The sequence below is a fragment of the Saimiri boliviensis genome, chromosome 12, assembly GCF_048565385.1.
Source record: "Saimiri boliviensis isolate mSaiBol1 chromosome 12, mSaiBol1.pri, whole genome shotgun sequence".
Lineage (NCBI taxonomy): Eukaryota > Metazoa > Chordata > Mammalia > Primates > Cebidae > Saimiri > Saimiri boliviensis.
The window spans coordinates 56077712-56095311 of record NC_133460.1 but is presented as its reverse complement, the minus strand read 5'-3'; the positions used below and the strand labels follow the sequence as shown (position 1 = coordinate 56095311).

Here is a 17600-nt window from a genome sequence, read left to right as displayed (position 1 = left end):
GATGGGGGCAGGATGGCGGGCAGTGGTGTCTCAGGGGTGATGGTCCTTATCAGGAGAATGGAAGTCCTATTGAAGGATGAGTTAAGGCTGGAGCCAGAGTCCAAAAAGTCAGGATTCTTGAAAAGTATCAGGAAATAGTAATCACCTAGAAGCCAAGGCACCCAAGAATGAGGCAGATCCAGCTGAAACCATTTATGGTGCTGAACACTCAAATATGAGCCTTTTTGAGGAGACCACCTGAGACCTAATCCAGCCTCCTGTGTCTGATACAGGCTGAAACACACCTGTGTGGCCTGACACTCCAACACTGTGCTCAGCGTCTTAGCAACTAGATACCATGTTGTTAGAGAAGGGTACAACACTGAGTTGTAAGTATCACACTTTGCAAGAACTGGTATATAATTTGCTTGTTGAAATTTATTTGCTGATTATCTCATGGGAAGAGAAGTCAGCAAGAGAGAGTCATTAGTGCACCATCTAGTCAGTAAAATCCCATCAAGAATCGAGTGTTGACATAATGCCTTGAGTCCCACAGAGTCACAGAGAATCAAGGTAGGCACCCAGAATATAAGGTGCGTCCTTCAATTTTGCACCCTAAGCACCTCCTTTGCCTCACTGCAGTCCTGGTTTTGCTGAATAGAACTACACCCTCATAATCTGTGTGTTGTTGACAACTGCTAACTTGGGTGGGATATACACAAGACATACAGATTCTCCACCTGGCCAAAACTTTATAGTTGTGGTTCTCATAATTTAGCAGGTGTCAGAATCACCTGGAGGACTTTGTTAAAATATAGCTTGCTGGGCCACAGCCCTACACAGTCTAATTCAGCAGATCTGGCCTGGGGATTGGAAATTTGTATTTCTATCAAACTTCCAGGTAATGCTGATGTGGCTGCTCTGGGCCACAGTTTGAGAACCACTCTTTTTACAAATCAGAGCAGTGAGAGGAGCTTGAAGTGATAGGGGCCCATCTCTTAGAATTGCTCAGACATTGCATTGGAGAACTAAATAGTTGCTTAATTAATTAAGAACATCTGTCTCGACCACTGTTGCCATCACAGTCCTCCCTGCTGATTAGTTACAGCAGCTGGCTCCAGGCGAACTCCAGGCAGCCTTGACTGGTTAGAGACGTAATTTAGAGTTGTCCTTCACATCACAATGCCCTTTTTATAGCAAATGCTCCGTGTCCTAATTCATACATAGTCCCTTTACATGTAAAATGAAGCAAGAACCCTGACTGTTCAAAAACAAATTGTTGCAAGATATCAAAGGTAAATGGGTTTTCACTGCACACGAAAGGTATGCTGAGTCTCTGCTGACTGCTTACAGAGTATTCGGGGACTAGAGATGATTCATCAGTTCCTTTTGTTAGTTTGGCTGCATCCTCTGCTAGATTCTAGAAATAAATGGAAGAGCAAAATAGATCCCTGTCCCTGAAGAGTTCACCATCTAATAAATAAAACAGACATGGAAATTATTGTTGCCAAAGGAGCATCTCTAGAAGTTTCTAGGAAGGGAAAATAACTTCAGCCTCTCTGGTTGCTCAGGGTGATGACTGTATGAGGAACATTCGAGCCAAACTGTGAAGCTTGAGAAATGTCCTGTTAGCACCGTCATGGTGCCTTACATAATAGATGCTCAATAAAGTCAGTATTTGCAGCTTGGATAACAGGCCTGCAGAGGGATGAGAAATTCATCTCCTTTTAATCAAGCCTTCCATCTCCCAGGGAGACCACTGTAGGGTATCCTTAATTTAGATGGGATGCTCATAATGACAGAAAAGGCCTTATCATATGATAAGACACGAGGTCTTGAAAATCAAACAGCTAAAAGAATGCAATTTCCCAGCCATTTTGTAACTTTCCTTTTTCATAACATTTTTGTCTGTTTGGTTGGTTATTTGTACTTTAATGCAAATTTCTGAAGTCTAGCACTGAACCCAGTGCCACAGAACGAACTGGGATTTGCTGTCTTTACCTGTAAGGGAAATTGTGCACTTTAAAATATAATATCAGCTTCCTCACAGCAGGTTTGCTAGAAAAGGGATTTGTGGTTTTGCTTTAGGCTGTTGTCTTCAAGGCAAGCTTTTTGTGTTTCTGTTGTAGCAGGTCATTTAGTTCACTTCCTGAGATTAATTGATGGCAAGTGGCATTTCTTGCTCTGCAAATCCTCAAAACAAGATGTTTTGCAGGCATACCTCAGAGATATTGCAGGCGCAGCTCCAGACCACCACAACAAAGTGAATATCACAATTAAGCAGGTAACACACATTTTTTTTTCTAGTGCATATAAAAGTTAGGTTTACACTGCAGTCAATTAAATGTGTACCTACTTTAATTAAAATACTTTATTCCTAAAAAATGCTAGTAATCACCTGAGCCATCAGTGAGTATTAATCTTCTTGCTGGTAGAGGGTCTTGCCTCAGCTTTGATGGCTGCTGTCTGATCAGGGTGCTGATAGCTGAAGATTGTGGTGGCTGTGGCAATTTCTTAAAACAAGACAACAATGAAGATTGCTGTATTGACTGACTCTTCCTTTGACAAAAGATTCCTCTGTAGCATGTGATGCCGTTGGATAGCATTTTACCCAGAGTAGAACTTCTTTTGGAATTGGAGTTAATCCTTTCATACTCTGCTGCTGTTTCATCAAATAAGTTTATGTACTATTCTAAATCTTTTGTTGTCATTTCAACAATGCTCACATAATCTTAACCAGGAGTAGCTTCCACCTCAAGAGACCATTTTCTTTGCTAACCAACAAGAAGCAACTTCTCATCCATTCAAGTTTTATCATGAGGTTGCAGCGATTCAGTCACATGTTCAGGTTCTACTTCTAATTCTAGTGCTCTTGCTATTTCCACCACATCTGCTGTTACTTCCTCCACTGAAGTCTTAAAGTCCTCAAAGTCATCCCTGCGCATTGGAATTCACTTCTTCCAAACTCCTGTTGATATTTTGACCTCCTTCCGTAAGTCACGAATGTTCTTATTAGCATCTAGAATGGTGATTCTTTTTCAGAAGGCTTTCTATTTATTTTGCCCAGATTCATCAAAGGAATCACTATGGCAGTGATAGCCTTATTAAATATATTTCTTAAATAATAAGTCTTGCGAGTCAAAATTACTCCTTGATCCATGGACTACAGAATGGTTGTTGTTCTAGCAGATATGGAAACAACATTCATCTCCTTATACATCTCCATCAGAGCTCTTGAATAATTAGGTGCATTATCAATGAGCAGTAATATCTCAAAAGAAATCTTTTCTCCTGAGGAGTAGGTCTCAATATCAGGACTAAAATATTCAGCATATCATGCTGTGGACAGATGTAAATGCCTGGCTTCAAAGCTTCAAAGGACAGGCTGATTCTTGTTTGGAGCTAATACAGCTGGTGACTTTAAGTTGAAGTCAAAGCTCATTTACAATTCTGAAAATTCTAGTGGCCTTAAGAATTATGTGAAATCTACTCTGCCTGTGCTCTAGCAATGGAAAAATAAACCTTCAATTTGTTAAAAACAACAACAACAACAACAACAACAACAACAACACAAAACATAATATCTGCAAAGTGCAATAAAATGAGGTATGCCTATATTTTTTCTTTTTTCTTTTCTTTTTTATTTATTTGAGACAGGATCTGGCTCTATTGCCAATCTGGAGTGCAATGGTATGATCTTGGTTCACTAGCAGCCTTGACCCCATGGGTTCAAGCAATTCTCGTGCCTCAGCCTCCTGAGTACCTGGGACTGCAGGTGTGTACCACCTGCCTGGCTAATTTTTTGTTTGTTTGTTTGTTTGTTTGTTTTGTAGAGATGGTGTTTTGCCATGTTGCCCAGGCTGGTCTCAGACTCCTGAGCTCAGGTGATCTACCCACCTCAGCCCTCCAAATTGCTGGAATTACAGGCATGAACCACCATACCTGGCCATGCCTATATCCCTTATTTGACTTTGGGCATGCTGTGCTGAATTTCTGTGGACATTAGATGGTGAGCTGAGATGCAAGGGTTATGGAATAAATTTCTACTAATCATTCACATAACTGGTACATTTTATAAATGCCTATGATGCTGGTTTCCCTTTCTTGGATGCTTAAGGTACTGCAACTTGGGGTGCTTCGATGAGAAATGAACAAGATATGGCTGCCTCCTGAAAGTGGGAGTGTGTGAGGTGGGCAACCAGCAGCACTGGCCTTCAGCCAAGTGGACCTTTTGTTAAGGCTTTGCCTCTCCTCTTACTGGCTGTGCCACCTGAGCATGTTACTTATCTATTCTGTTTCCATGTATACACAGAGCTCAATAATAACAGAAATTGTCTACATGCCCAATCTGACCCACAGACTCTGGCTAAGCAACGGATGAAAGAAGTTTGCAGACACAGGTGTTTTTCCTGTGAGAACATGACTAGGGGACCCCACGGCTTACAGACCCCAAAGAGGGAGTCTGGCCATGCAGCCCCCATATGCTGGAGATGCTTGCATTTATTTTAGAACAGATTTAATAACAAAAGTCTCAAGCAAACATTATTTGTGGGTTATTAACACTGCCAACCCCTCAAGCAGAGAGCGGTCCTGCATGTGAATGATCAAAGGTTGGTTTCTGGGGAAATAGGTAAACAAGCTTATCTAGATAAACTCCTCTACTGTTCCCTTGTTATCTGCTGTTTGCTATTAGTCAACCTAAGAGGATTAGGCTGCCTTCATCCATAACTCTTTTTCCCCAAGCTTTTGCAAAATCTTCTGGCCTTCTAAGAAGGTTTGTGTCTTTCCTATAATTTTTCCCACTACCCTGACTGATCTCTTACACCTACAGGTGTTCTTGTGATTAGCAAATCATAAAATATAGGTAAAAGTTTTAGTGAATCACCATTTGTAAGGATTCAACTCATGGCAGCTATTCTTCATAGTAACAACAATGGTAGCAGTAGTAGTAGTAATAGCAGTAGTAGAAATAATAGCAGTAGCCCTATATCTTTATTATTGAATTGCTTGCCCTTTCCTGCCTCCTTTCACCATAATCAGAGCTATTAGTACATGAGTGGCTCCTAAGCAAAGTATAAAGGATGATAATCGTAAGACTAGTTAACACTTCCTGAGGACATGCTCTATGTCAGATGCTATATCCAGGGCATGAAATGTCTTTACTCATGTAATCCTCAAATGGAATCCATTGAATAATGGTAATGATTAACATCGCCATTTTACAGATGAAGAAACTGAGGCATTGCACAACTTAGTAATAGGTGAGCCGAGCCTTGAAGACAGACATTTTGGCTCTGGAGCCAGGGCGCTTAACCACTATGGTATGTTGTCACTAAGAAAATAGGTGGTTTCCTGCCTTTAGTGGTATCAACCCCTGAACACTCCATTTGTAGATGGACTCTGTAAATTAGGATGACCAAATTGGCTAGATAGTGTTCAGGCTTCCTCTTTGCTTTAGGCTGGGCTGTCATTGGCATTGATCCTCAAGTGCATGTGTAAGTTAAAGATGGAGAGAAGTAACCACTCTGGCAAAGCAGATCTAACATGCTTGTATGTTGGTGATGGGGTAGAGGAGGTGGCTGGAGAGGGGAGGGATATTGGCCCAAACTTTTAGAGAAGATATTTAGTATTACATATGTATCTCTGTATGATATTTGGTATTACATATGTATCTCTAAAGATATTTGGTGTTACATACGTATCTCTATCCTGAAATAATGGCAGGATGCTTTTTACCCCCCTTAAATGAACAAGAAAAACCTAAGAGTCAAGAAGGGCAACTGGGGTCCTTCAGCTAAGGGATATCTGATACATTGTACCTGCTTTTCTTCAAGGTGGACTATTGTGTTGATTTTCTAGGAATGCTGTAATCAAGTATCGCAGGCACAGTGTCTTAAACAACAGAGCTTCTCACAGTTCTGGAGGCTAGAAGTCTGAGATTAAAGTCTCAGAGGGTTGGTTCCTCCCGAGGGTCTTGAGGGAAGGATCTGTTCTAGGCCTCTCTTCCTGGCTTGCAGGTCTCTGTGTTTTCTCGCTGTCTTCACATGATCTTCTCTCCAGCAGAAAAGCTGGCCGAAATTTCCCCATCTTGTAAGGACACCAGTCCTATTGGTTCAGAACTCACCCCAATGACCTAATTCTAACTTAATTAAAGACCATATGTCAAAATACAGTCATATTCTGAGGTACCAGAAGTTAAGACTTCACATAAAGATTTGAGGGAGAATACAGTTCAGCCTATAAAAATGAAACCACAGATATATCTCACCTCATAGAGTTTCTATTACTCTACCTTAAGGCACGTTCATTGGCTAAGTCACAAGTGACCAGTGAGCCTTGAATTAATTATGGTGTCTTTTAGGGAAGTCAAAAATTACTTTGTGAGTGGAAGACTTAGGTAATGTCATTATAATGTGAAAGACGATATCTAATCCTGGTCCTTGATTCCAACTAACTGGTCTTTGAGGAGTTGCAGGAGAGCCTTTGGAAGTGGGTCTCTATCACCTTGCAAACTGAAGATGTTGGGATCCCTTGTTTGAGGAGATTTCTCATGATCCTCCTATCCATACAACAAACTGCCCAATTCCTCTGGGTCTCCCTGGATCACAGCAGTGTTGGCTGGTGTACTCAATGGCAAGTGCTTGAACTTTCTTCTAGTAATAGAAGCTTCAGAAACTGATTTGGAAGCAGAAGTCCCTGTGGACAACTGACTGTCTATTCTCCACCCATTCGAGAGAGATGTCTCTGCAGCATAAGCTAGCCTAAAGCACTTGAAATTAGTAGAGGAACAGACATAGTAAAGAAATTTATCCCGTCTGGCCAGAAACAGTTACAGACTATTGTTGCTGGAATGAATCATGTTCCCAGCTTACTCCCAGGCTCTGAAATCCAGTGAGTGTGTAACAGTACTGGTCCTTAACGGAGCCATGAATTAATCCCTCTCCCATGCTGCTTACCTCTCATCTTCACTCTAGCAACCCTTCTTCACTTACCCAGGGCTCTCTAGCCTTCTGATATCCAACAATGGTCTAGTACTTTCAAAATTCTTCTAGCCGTGTCTCTCCCCAGTGACAGCATAGTGCTTCAAACCTTCAAGATCTTCTAGGCTCACAAATCCTCTCTGTATCCCTTGCTCTTCTGGAATATCTCAATGATAGGAAACCCACTATCTTGGGCAACAACTCATTTCATTTTTGAATTACTTCCAATTTTTATAACACTCATCCTTTTCTGGAAACGTGATTTTTGTTCTCTCCAAATTTCATGCATCATTCTTAGACTGCTGTCAGTTAATCATACTCAATCAGTTTAAACCATCTCCTACTTGACTGCCATTGTACATCTGGAGACAGCTGGAAGGCCTGGTCTGAGTCTTCTGTACCTTAGTTTAGGCAATATGGCACCTGACATCTTCAACCAGGGTTTCAGGTGCCGTTATTTGGACCTTTTCCTTTGGCCCTCAATTCTCTGAGTGGGTCCTACTGGCTATTAGTGGATCAGCACTGCTACATGCTGAGATTCCTCTTCATTTCTCATGACTCAGATCAGATGCTACTTTCTTTGCAAAGCCTTCCTGACTGCTAACCAAATACCAGGATATGAACAACATTTTTCTTGGTATTCTCATACCACCTTGTACTTTGATGTAATACTTACCAAAAGGTACTATACCTATTGAACTATTGGTTTATATATATACATATGTGTGTGTGTGTGTGTGTGTGTGTGTGTGTGGGTGGGTGGGTGGGTGTGTATAATACCTATATCTATATATATATCTTTTCTCCTGCTACCTTGTGGACCTCTCTTTGACTAGGGACTTTGTCTTAATCATTACTGTATGCTCCATTCCAGCCTCAGAATAGCGGATTCTAATTGGTTGCTTTACTGATTCAGTAAACTAAAGTTAGAATTCCAGGTACCATGCTGGTCAGAAAGGGAAATGCCTTTGTTCCAGGAGGTTTTTGATGTTCCTCTGGTCCATCTGTTTGGGGGAAATCCTGGATGGTTTATATTTAAATAGTCCAGGCCAGGCTGAGAGATTTGTGGGGAGTAAAGTGTAGCATGGCATACCTCTAAGACCTCCTGGATGCCTCTGGATGTTCCAGTGCAAATCATGGCTTGTAGCTCTAGTGTCAAATTATGCCTGATTTCTGCAAGCCTCCACCCCAGTTAATGAAGCTTGACATTATCTGTCTTTTTTCTGTTTATTGAAGGGCAATTGCTCATCAGGTTTTCTTATTTACTTTTCTGGATGAAAGTTGCAGGCCACTGTTACCAACATCCTACTCCTTTCCAGAAAGAATCAAATATACCAAACCAGAATGTATCTCCTCTTCCCCAAGGCACATATTTTCTAAAAGTATGCCAGCTTGCTGTTTCATTTGCTTGCTTGCTGAGATTATGAGAACATAGTTCTAACTATCTTTTAAATCCTAAATGCACTGGGGGCAGGTGTCCAGTCTCCTGAGATAACACTTTCTCTCCAACCAGTAAACAGGGCAAGGGAATTTGAACCTGACTCTATATCTTCGGGGAAAGTCTATTAAGATCCTCTCACAACTGAAATATGTTCTTCAAGGTCTGGAAAGAGTTTATTTTGTTCATTTCTCAAACCTCTTCTCCATGATGGCTTTTGTCTACCAACCTATTCCAGAAAATATTAATAGATATCTATGCAACTGTTAAAGATTCTTCAAGGGCAAAAACATTCCTCAGAATTTGCCCTCATCCTGATCTGTAAACAGTTCTTATCAGCAACTTCCTTTTTATTTTAACATCTTTGACTAAGTTCAGTATTTGGAAGATGGTGGTTTACATACCTCGAGACCTCTCAATAATCCAGATACTGAGAGGCTATGTGGAGTGGGATTGTTCTTCTTTTAAGATCAGATATGACAGTTCCTATAGTAATCTAGCCTGTTCATTGAAGATAATTTTGCAAGTTTGCTTCACATGGTATTTGTCATTTGGTGTAGTCTAAAAGCAAATTCCCAGGCATAAATAAGGGCAGCAAGAGAGTTTTCTCATCTCACGTGGGAGTGGTGAACATGTTGGAGATGGTAGATATTCAAAAGCTTAATCCTGGTTTTTTGGCTCATGGAAAAGAGATTGCTGTCCTGCTCTGTACTCTTGATATATAAGTGGGAAGTATCAGAGACTTTTCAGAGGGAAAAATAGTAGAAACTAAATAAAAGTCACCCTCTGATGTTAAAATATATAATTTAAAAAGGTAAAATCACTTTATAATAAATTTATGGAATTTGATTCTATATATATTTTCTGTCTTGTGTCAACAATATTACTCAGAAAAGATAGCTCCATTGCAAGAATGGTTAAGTATAGCCGGGGCAGTGTCCTAATTATATGGCCAGTTTTGCAGGAAGGAACAATGACTTCTCAAATATGAGGTTTGAATCACTATCAGAGATAAAATCGTGGACATTGACTGTGACCCAAGGTGCAGGAGCTTATTTGTTGTGCTATAAGCTTGTTAGACCTGCCTGATTCTATTGCAATTCTTAAGGTTGTCAGTGAGTCTCTGCCAACCCACTAGACTTTATGGAAGCATCTTCCTTGTCCACCTATAAACAAGGCAAGAGAGGATGAATGTTGCCCTGAGAATGTGAAACAAGTTTATTAAGATGCATCTGAGCTTGAGGCTCTCATCTAAGGAATGCAGCAGTTGGGAGGTGAAGGAGTGGGGCATCATTAGATGGTTACCGCATATACAGTTGTCAAGGCAAGGAGAAAGGGTGTTGTTTAGTACTGAAATCATGTATTCCAGATGTGGGCATTTGGTAGTCAATCTGCTCTGAAGTGACACGCTGCTGAATCTTTAAAGGGCTTCAGCTGGGGAGAGCAAAATCTGATTGGGCAAATTGCTAAAATATTTAAAGTGCAGCCTGTTAAAGCTTTTACTGCGGAGAGCATCACGTCAGAAGTTGTAGTCAGAAAGAGCGAGTAATTGGCTTTCCATCCTCATGCCAGTCAGTCAGCATGAGGCTCTATTCCTATTCCTTCCTCTTCATTGCCGATGTTAATAGCAACCCTTTGGGGTGTGTGTGCGTGTGTGTGTGTGTGTGTGTGTGTGTGTGCTGGGGAGATTGAAAAGCTGGTAAAATGAGAGGAAGAGGAGTGAGGTAGCCTTAAGAAGGCGGGATGAATCCACAAAATGGTAGAAGACAATCTAGGAAAAGAGGGGCTGGGGAAAGGTGGAAGTGCTCCCTGACAAAGGCCAGCTGCACTTCCAAATGAGTGAGGGGGTGGTTTGGGGTCGTTGTCTCTCAAAGGATGGATTCTGTAAGCAGAAGCATGGCCTTCACTGACAACCACTTCCTCTGCCTCTTTCATCTCCTCTGAGATGTAATTCAGGGGGCACTTTCCATTTATAATTTATCACATTTTCCACTTAGGTTTTCCTGTCCTTTTCTCCCCAGGCATGACCCCTTGTTAATTCCTGGCAATGATCAGATTGACAACATGGACTCCAATGTGAAGAAGTACGACTCTACTGGGATGTTTCATTGGTGTGCGCCCAAGGATATAGAGAAAGTCATCCTGGTGAGTGAGAGACTGGGGATCTGATGTTGTTTGCTTCTGCCCCAAACCACATTTGCTAGAAATGGGGTTTCTCTAATGGGACAGTGGGATACTACAGTCCTTGATCCTAATTATTTTTGATAATTGAAATCCTGAGTATAGACCAAACCAGCTACAACTCTGATCAGAACATGAACAACATTCAGAATTTTCCATCTCTGAATATATTGGCTCCTCATAAGAGTGGGTGATCATGTGCTCTGGGAAAAAGACATGGTGGGAGGTGGTATGAACGTAATTCCTGTGGCCGTGGCACTGGTGTCAGAGCTTGCTTGTACCATTTATTAGCTGCATGGCTTGGGTAATTCACTTGACTTTTTTTTACTTCAGTTTTCTTATCTGTACAAAGATGAGATGAGGATGATCCTAATTCATGGGGCTGTAGTGAAGATTAAAACCCAACATGTGACCCAATAAAGTTACCTCTTATTCTTCTTATTCTTCTTATTAAATGCTGCAAGGAAAGCTGAATGCTGCCTGTGTTGTTATTGGTTTATCGCAGTGTTTTATTTTCTTATAGATAATAGCCTTGTGTATCTGTGATTCTGCTTAGCGCATGTCATAGGCGGGCAAATGCATCATGATGCATGATGTAATGATGACAATAATGAACTACAGTCTTCTTGGGGAGGCTAGGGCTCAGAGCCCTATTTTGTGGATGGCTTGTGAATATCTTCATAGCAGCAGTGGGCTCTCTCAGTCTGTCCCAGGAATGTCAGTGTAGATAACAATCCATTCTACTCTCTGCCCTTGTTCTGTTAGCAGCTTTGGGTCTTAATGCCTACATTGGCTTTCCTACAGTTTATTGTCTTGCTAATCCATGAAAAATGGATTAATAATCAGGAAAGTCAGCTGGAAGGGTTCTTTCTCCCTTGGGCCTCTAATCCCCAGATTGCTTTGGGTCTGTTCCTTTCTGTCAGCCAGGAAAATCCTATCATTTCTGATGTCAGGACCACCCTTCCTAAACAAGGACTGTTCTGGATCCTCAGAATGGCTTTGTACTCTAACACACTGGACTTTTTCCTATGCTTTATCTGTGTGTGTTGGGAGGAGGGTCTCAATTTAATTATAAACGAGCATTAAGAGTCAATAAAGTATCAAGCTGGAGGCTGTCTCAGAGGTGGGAAAGTTGTAGGCAAGAACACAGAAAGTCAGAATTCTCAGTAAACAGCCATTGTCCAACTGACCAGGAGTGCACATGGTTCTATCCACAAAGCTGCTTCATGTATGTACATTCTGATATATTCATGGCACTTCTGCTCTGGTGGTCTAAACTTTGCCTGATGTGACCACTTGTGGCAGGTCATAGGCTGGATGCCCTATCTGGGACCTAGAGTTTTAATGACTTGCTTAGATATTGCTGAAGTATGCATGCCAACTGATAGCCAATCAATATCTCCTGCCAGCACAAAAAAGTTAAGGAAGGTGAGTTACTACTTCTATCCTGTGAAAAATAACATCATTTAACAAAACATCTACAAGAGGCCTACTATGTGCCACACACTGTTCTAGTTGCTGGAGATGTAATCCTTGACAACAACACTCTCATAGAGCTTGTATTCTAGTGGGATGGGGCTGGGGGGAAGAGGAGTTATCTCCAGGTAAACAAATGAATATGTAATAACATTTCAGATATTTATGGGAAGCTTCAAACAAAAAATAAATAAATAAAGCAGCATCATAGGCTAGAAAGAGACTGGGAGGTACTGTTTGGAATATTTGATCCAAGAAGCCCTCTCTAAAGTAACACAGGGCTAGAGATGAGAATGATAGGTAAGACCAGCTACATGAGGATGCTTTAAGGCTGTATATCCATTGGACACAGGAAACTAACTACTTTGGGGATTCGAAGATATAAGAGATAGTCTCAATTGTGAATAAAATGTAACCATGAAACAGTGTCTTTAAAGCTAAGCAGTAGGAGGCACAAAGTGCTATTGAAATGTAGGGGAGAAGGACTGGTATATGTTTAAATGGCCAGACAAGGCCCATCAGATAAACACAGGCTGTGCTTGGGTTGGGCCTGGAAGGATGCATAGGAATTCCAGATACATAGAGAAACAAATGATCAGTTCCTCCAGTGTGTCTTAAACCCAGCAGAATCAGACGCACAAGAGGTGAGGCTCTGGAATTAGGCCTTTCATAAGATTCTCCAGGTGATGTTGCTGTAGCCCATCTGAAGATGGGTGTTTTGATCACAGATCAAAGTTCCTGGGGTCAGCATCTGTGCCTCGGCCACTCTGCTATCTGTACCTTCCCCACCTCTCAATTCTAGAATTCACTTCCACCCTGAACCCAGTTTGTATTCCTCCAGTTTGTTGAAGGGAGCTAGGCTCCCAGGTGACCTGGCCAATTAAAAATAATTAGGAGCCCCATCACATAACAGTGCGCTATAGATTGGTTGGGTGTCCGCTGGTGGCACCCAGGCGCTCACATTTTCATGTGGCCCAGATAACTAACTCCAGGTCTTCTGCAGGAAGTGGGAATATGTGATGTGAGCTCCCCAGTGGGTCTTCCTTGGTCACAGTTTATAAGACATTTCTTACAGCTTGTGTCTCTGGTTTCCTTGGACTGTAACAGAGGGAAACCAATAATGGTGACAGCCCCTGCTTTATTCTAACGATCGAGTGGTGAAAGCTAGCTTCGTCCTCTTCTTGGGGGTTATTGTAATAACCCTGACATTGTCGTGAGTTGCTATATGGGCATTTATACAATCAGTGCAGTGATCAATTCTAGAGATTAAATCAAGCAGAGTTTGATATGTACAGTGGACATTCGTATGCCTTCCCAAAAGCATTGTAAGCCACATGGAGCCATCCAGGTGTGAAGTGGGTAGACAGGGTTGGGAGGCATCAGTCCAGAAGGAGAGGCAGAGAAAGGTCTACAGCTGGCCTCTTGTCCTCACTAGCTTAGTGAACCAAAGGACCAGCAGTGACTAAGCATTTGTATTTCCCGGGAAGTTGGGGTTCTCCTCTCCTTTCATTTGTCTCCTTTGTAGAGGGAGGTTTGGAGTTGGAGGAAGACACTGGCCTGTTGCTCTTATTGACCTCTCTCTTGCCCCTTATAATGATTATCTGGGAAGATCTTTTCTCTGAATGACTTAAGCAAAGCAGGCCCCTCCAGAAATGTCCTTGGAAACTCCAATACAGCACTGAACAGGGGGTTAGCAAAGTTTTTCTGTAATAAGTCATATAATGAATAATTTAGATTTTTCAGGGTATAAGGTCTCTGTTGCTACTGATCAGCTCTGCTGTTGTAGCATAAAAGCAGCCATAGGCAATACCTAAATGTATAAGCATGGCTGCGTTCCAATACAACTTTATGAGAATTTGAACTTTAATGTTCACAGATTATGACTTAGTCTTCTTTTGATTTTTTTCAACCATTTTGAAGCACAGAAGTCATTTTTAGCTCACTGGACATACAAAAGAACATAATGGGCCAGATTTGGGCTGTGGGTCATGGTTTTCCACCCCTGGCTTTAGGTAGCATGTTCCATCTGCTGATGCAATGATGCATTGACATCTCACTGATAAATCTGGAATTCCATACCTGAATTTCTCAAACTGAGCTCAGTGTAGGGATCTGACCATTTTACCATCATCTCAGCAAGCGAGCCAGAAAAGGCAACTCATTTAATCAACAGTTTCATGGAAACTAAGACTTCTCTTTCCAAATAGCATAAATATTCCTTTTCTCTCTTATTTTACCTCCTGAAAATGATTATGAAGATCTGCTCACACATATTTATGGCATATCTTTTTAAAATCTTTTGCCAAAGAAAGTAACAATGTGTACGGATATACATTTAGATAGATTTATTACATAAATATACACATGCTCAAATTATAGCTCTGTATGGCATGTATATAACATTGATGAAATAAAAATAATAGCACATAGTAAGCTCTCAGCAAATGTTTACTTGATTCTTTGCACGAATGATTTTTTCACTCCTCACGACAGCCCTGTGCAGACTTCCCTCTGATACTGACATACATCTCCCTGTTGCAGACTCGAAGTGAGGCCGCCATGACCGTCCTGAGTGGCCATGTCGTGGTCTGTATCTTTGGTGATGTCAGCTCAGCCCTGATCGGCCTCCGGAACCTGGTGATGCCGCTCCGTGCCAGCAACTTTCATTACCATGAGCTCAAGCACATTGTGTTTGTGGGCTCTATTGAGTACCTCAAGCGGGAATGGGAGACGCTTCATAACTTCCCCAAAGTGTCCATATTGCCTGTAAGTCCAAGGTCACATTATTGATGCCTTTTCTTCTTTTCATTCACAAAAGAAAATCCCAGATGGATGTAATAGTTGTAGCTTTGATCATGCCTGTGCTTCTTCATCTGGGTATGGGCCTGAGGACTCAGCACTTCCCCTATGCTCTGTCAAGGAAAATCCAAACCCTGCGAGACCTTATTAAAAGGAATTTGCAGCCAAGTTCAGTCCCTCACCAGGGATGAAGTTTAGCTTGTATCAAGTATATTAACCATATCCGTGTCTAAACACTCTCTCGTTCCTGCCTATACAAAACCTAGAGCATTGTTATATTGTGATGTTTATTTGCTTACAAAACTATAGCATTATACTAATGGCATTTTTAATGCTTGGAGAAACCTGATCTGTTCCACCTTCTGTTTTTAACTTAATAAATGCAAATAACAGAGTTCTTTATTTCTGCTGTACAGAAGGCCAACTCCTTCTGCAGCTCAGCCCTACCCTGTTCATTTAGAAATACAGAAATGTGTCCATGATTGTGTGTGTGTGTGTGTGTGTGTGTGTGTGTGTGTGTGTGCATGCACATGATATTCTTGACTGCAAAACATTAGGACTCCAGTCTGAAAAAACAATCTGGGACTCCACAATTTAGTGTAAGGATATGGGATTTAGGAGTCACGCAATTAGCTACTTCATAATCATAATCAATGCATAGTCCACAAACTTTCCAAAAATTGTAAAGAATTATGCATTTCAACATTTGATATAGTTATCCACATCACAAATTCATGCAAACATTTATCCTCATTTATCCTCCAACATTTTTCTCGTAAGTTCATGTCTCCAAAACAAACAGGGGCTGGGTGCGGTGGCTAATCCCTGCATTTTGGGAGGCCAAGGTGGGAGGACCACTTGAGCTCAGGAGTTTGAGAGGAGCTTGGGCAACATGGTGAGACCTCTTGTCTACAAAATGTTTAAAAAATTAGATGTGGTGGCACATGCCTGTAGTTCCAGCTACTTGAGAGGCTGAGTTGGGAGGATCACTTGAGGCTGGGAGGTCGAGGCTGCAGTGAGCTATGTAAGCACCACTGCACTCTAGCCTGGGCAACAGAACAAGACCCTGTCTCAAACAAAAACAAAAACAGAGGAACATGGATTTCTTTGTATGTCAAGAGGTCTGGTTTTTTCCCCACTTACAGAGCTAACATCTGTTATTTCTATCAACAGTTTCTAAAACCTCAGAAATGTGGAAAAAAAGAGCCAAGCAATAGAATTCATTAAAGAACACATAGGAATCTATCCACAAGCAGTACTTATTACTCATCAGTTGCCACCATGTGTCTTTACATAATGCCTGGCAAAATAGGGCTCGATAAATATTTAAAGGAGTGAGAAAAATATCAGACAGTTATATTTTGGATGCTGGGCCAAAAACCCACTGACTTAGTGAACACAGGTGATTGAAAATAGTCACCTGTAGACCAACAGTCATACATAAAGGAGAGCAGAAGCATATAAATACTTTGCTAATTCCAGAAACATGGTTGATTTAATCACATGATTCCATGGTTATCTTTCTACATGTGTTCTTCCACATAGTCCCCGGACCTCTAAAAGTGTCTTGGTAAAGAGTTTATTATTTTGCTAGAATACATGAGTCTGCATGTATGTGTGTGTGTAGAGTTGGGTATTTGTGTGACGTTTGGTATTTGTGCATGTGTGTTGTGTGTGTTTGTGTGTGTTTCCTTCTGTGTGCCCTTGTATACGTTCACTTGTCTGTCTTCATGTATGTGAATGAGCTCTCATATTTGCAAGTCCTTTTCAAACCCTCCAAAATGTAACCTACTGAAGCACAATAGATTTTCACAAAATGAACCTTCATCTCTGTCCTCACAGAGTCTATTGTTTAAGCAGTACCCTTCCTCTAGGGCCAGCCCATGGAAACATAAGCAATTTCTATGTATGTCATTTGTATTCCTTGTGGTTTGAAATCATGTGTGTACAACTGCACAGGGATCATCTTATATCACCATTACAGCCGGCTTCTCTACAAGGTGAAAATTAAAAGAATATGGATGCAGGCAATTGAAGATTATGCACTGGAAAAATGACTCAGGAAGTTGATCAGACCTGTTTTGTACCAAGAGGTCACAGGAGAAGAGGGCATTCTACTTCTTTCAAGAGATGCTGCTTCAGGGCTTGGAACTAGTTAGTCATGTCTCAGCAGCACCCACAGTCCTAAATTCCCCTTCCTCCACAGTTGCACTTTGCAGCAATATTTTAGGCGCTGAGAATAGAATCATGACTACCATTGAATTATGAAAGAGGGTAGATATATAGGCTTCATCTCTGCAGCCAAATTCCTTCTTCTTGAAGCCACTTCTCCAGAAAGGCAGATGAGAGGAAGACATTCACAGATATGTGGAAGTTGGTAAACCCTCGCTCTATACAATCAGAGAGTTGAAGGTAACTCAGGTCGCCATGCAGGCCAAGAGGAAGCTAGAGTCAGGCTAGAGGACCAGTGAAGCTGGTGGCCAGACAGGAGCCCCAAAATGATACTGCATGGCCACTGGGGAGCTATGACATGGGGTGGCCTGATTATTTTGCTGTGGCTCCAACTGAAGACAGAGCATGTGGCGCTCATGGTCCTGCCCTTCAATTCTAACTCTTTCATTTTACCTGCGCTTGCATTCCTGGACTCTGTTGTTACCTCCTGGATCTGGGATTTTTCCACCGTCTTCTGTTATTTTTTATGTTAAAAATCTGTTTACTGGCTTATTTATTTTTAAATGCACCCATAA

At 41.4% G+C, this 17600-nt stretch overlaps 1 protein-coding gene across 30 annotated transcripts in view; it reads left to right on the top strand.

The window, feature by feature from the left end:
* The window catches only part of KCNMA1 (potassium calcium-activated channel subfamily M alpha 1), a 765877-nt gene that overhangs the window by 679894 nt on the left and 68383 nt on the right, over nt 1-17600 (top strand). For 29 of the 30 annotated variants that reach the window (XM_074382450.1, XM_074382449.1, XM_074382451.1 and 26 more), the window contains 2 exons: nt 10419-10542; nt 14596-14820. In XM_074382450.1, the coding sequence (XP_074238551.1) occupies nt 10419-10542; nt 14596-14820 (349 nt within the window). Of the gene's footprint in view, nt 1-10418; nt 10543-11883; nt 12007-14595; nt 14821-17600 lie in introns of all 30 variants that reach the window. The other variant, XM_074382464.1, reaches the window with a different exon arrangement.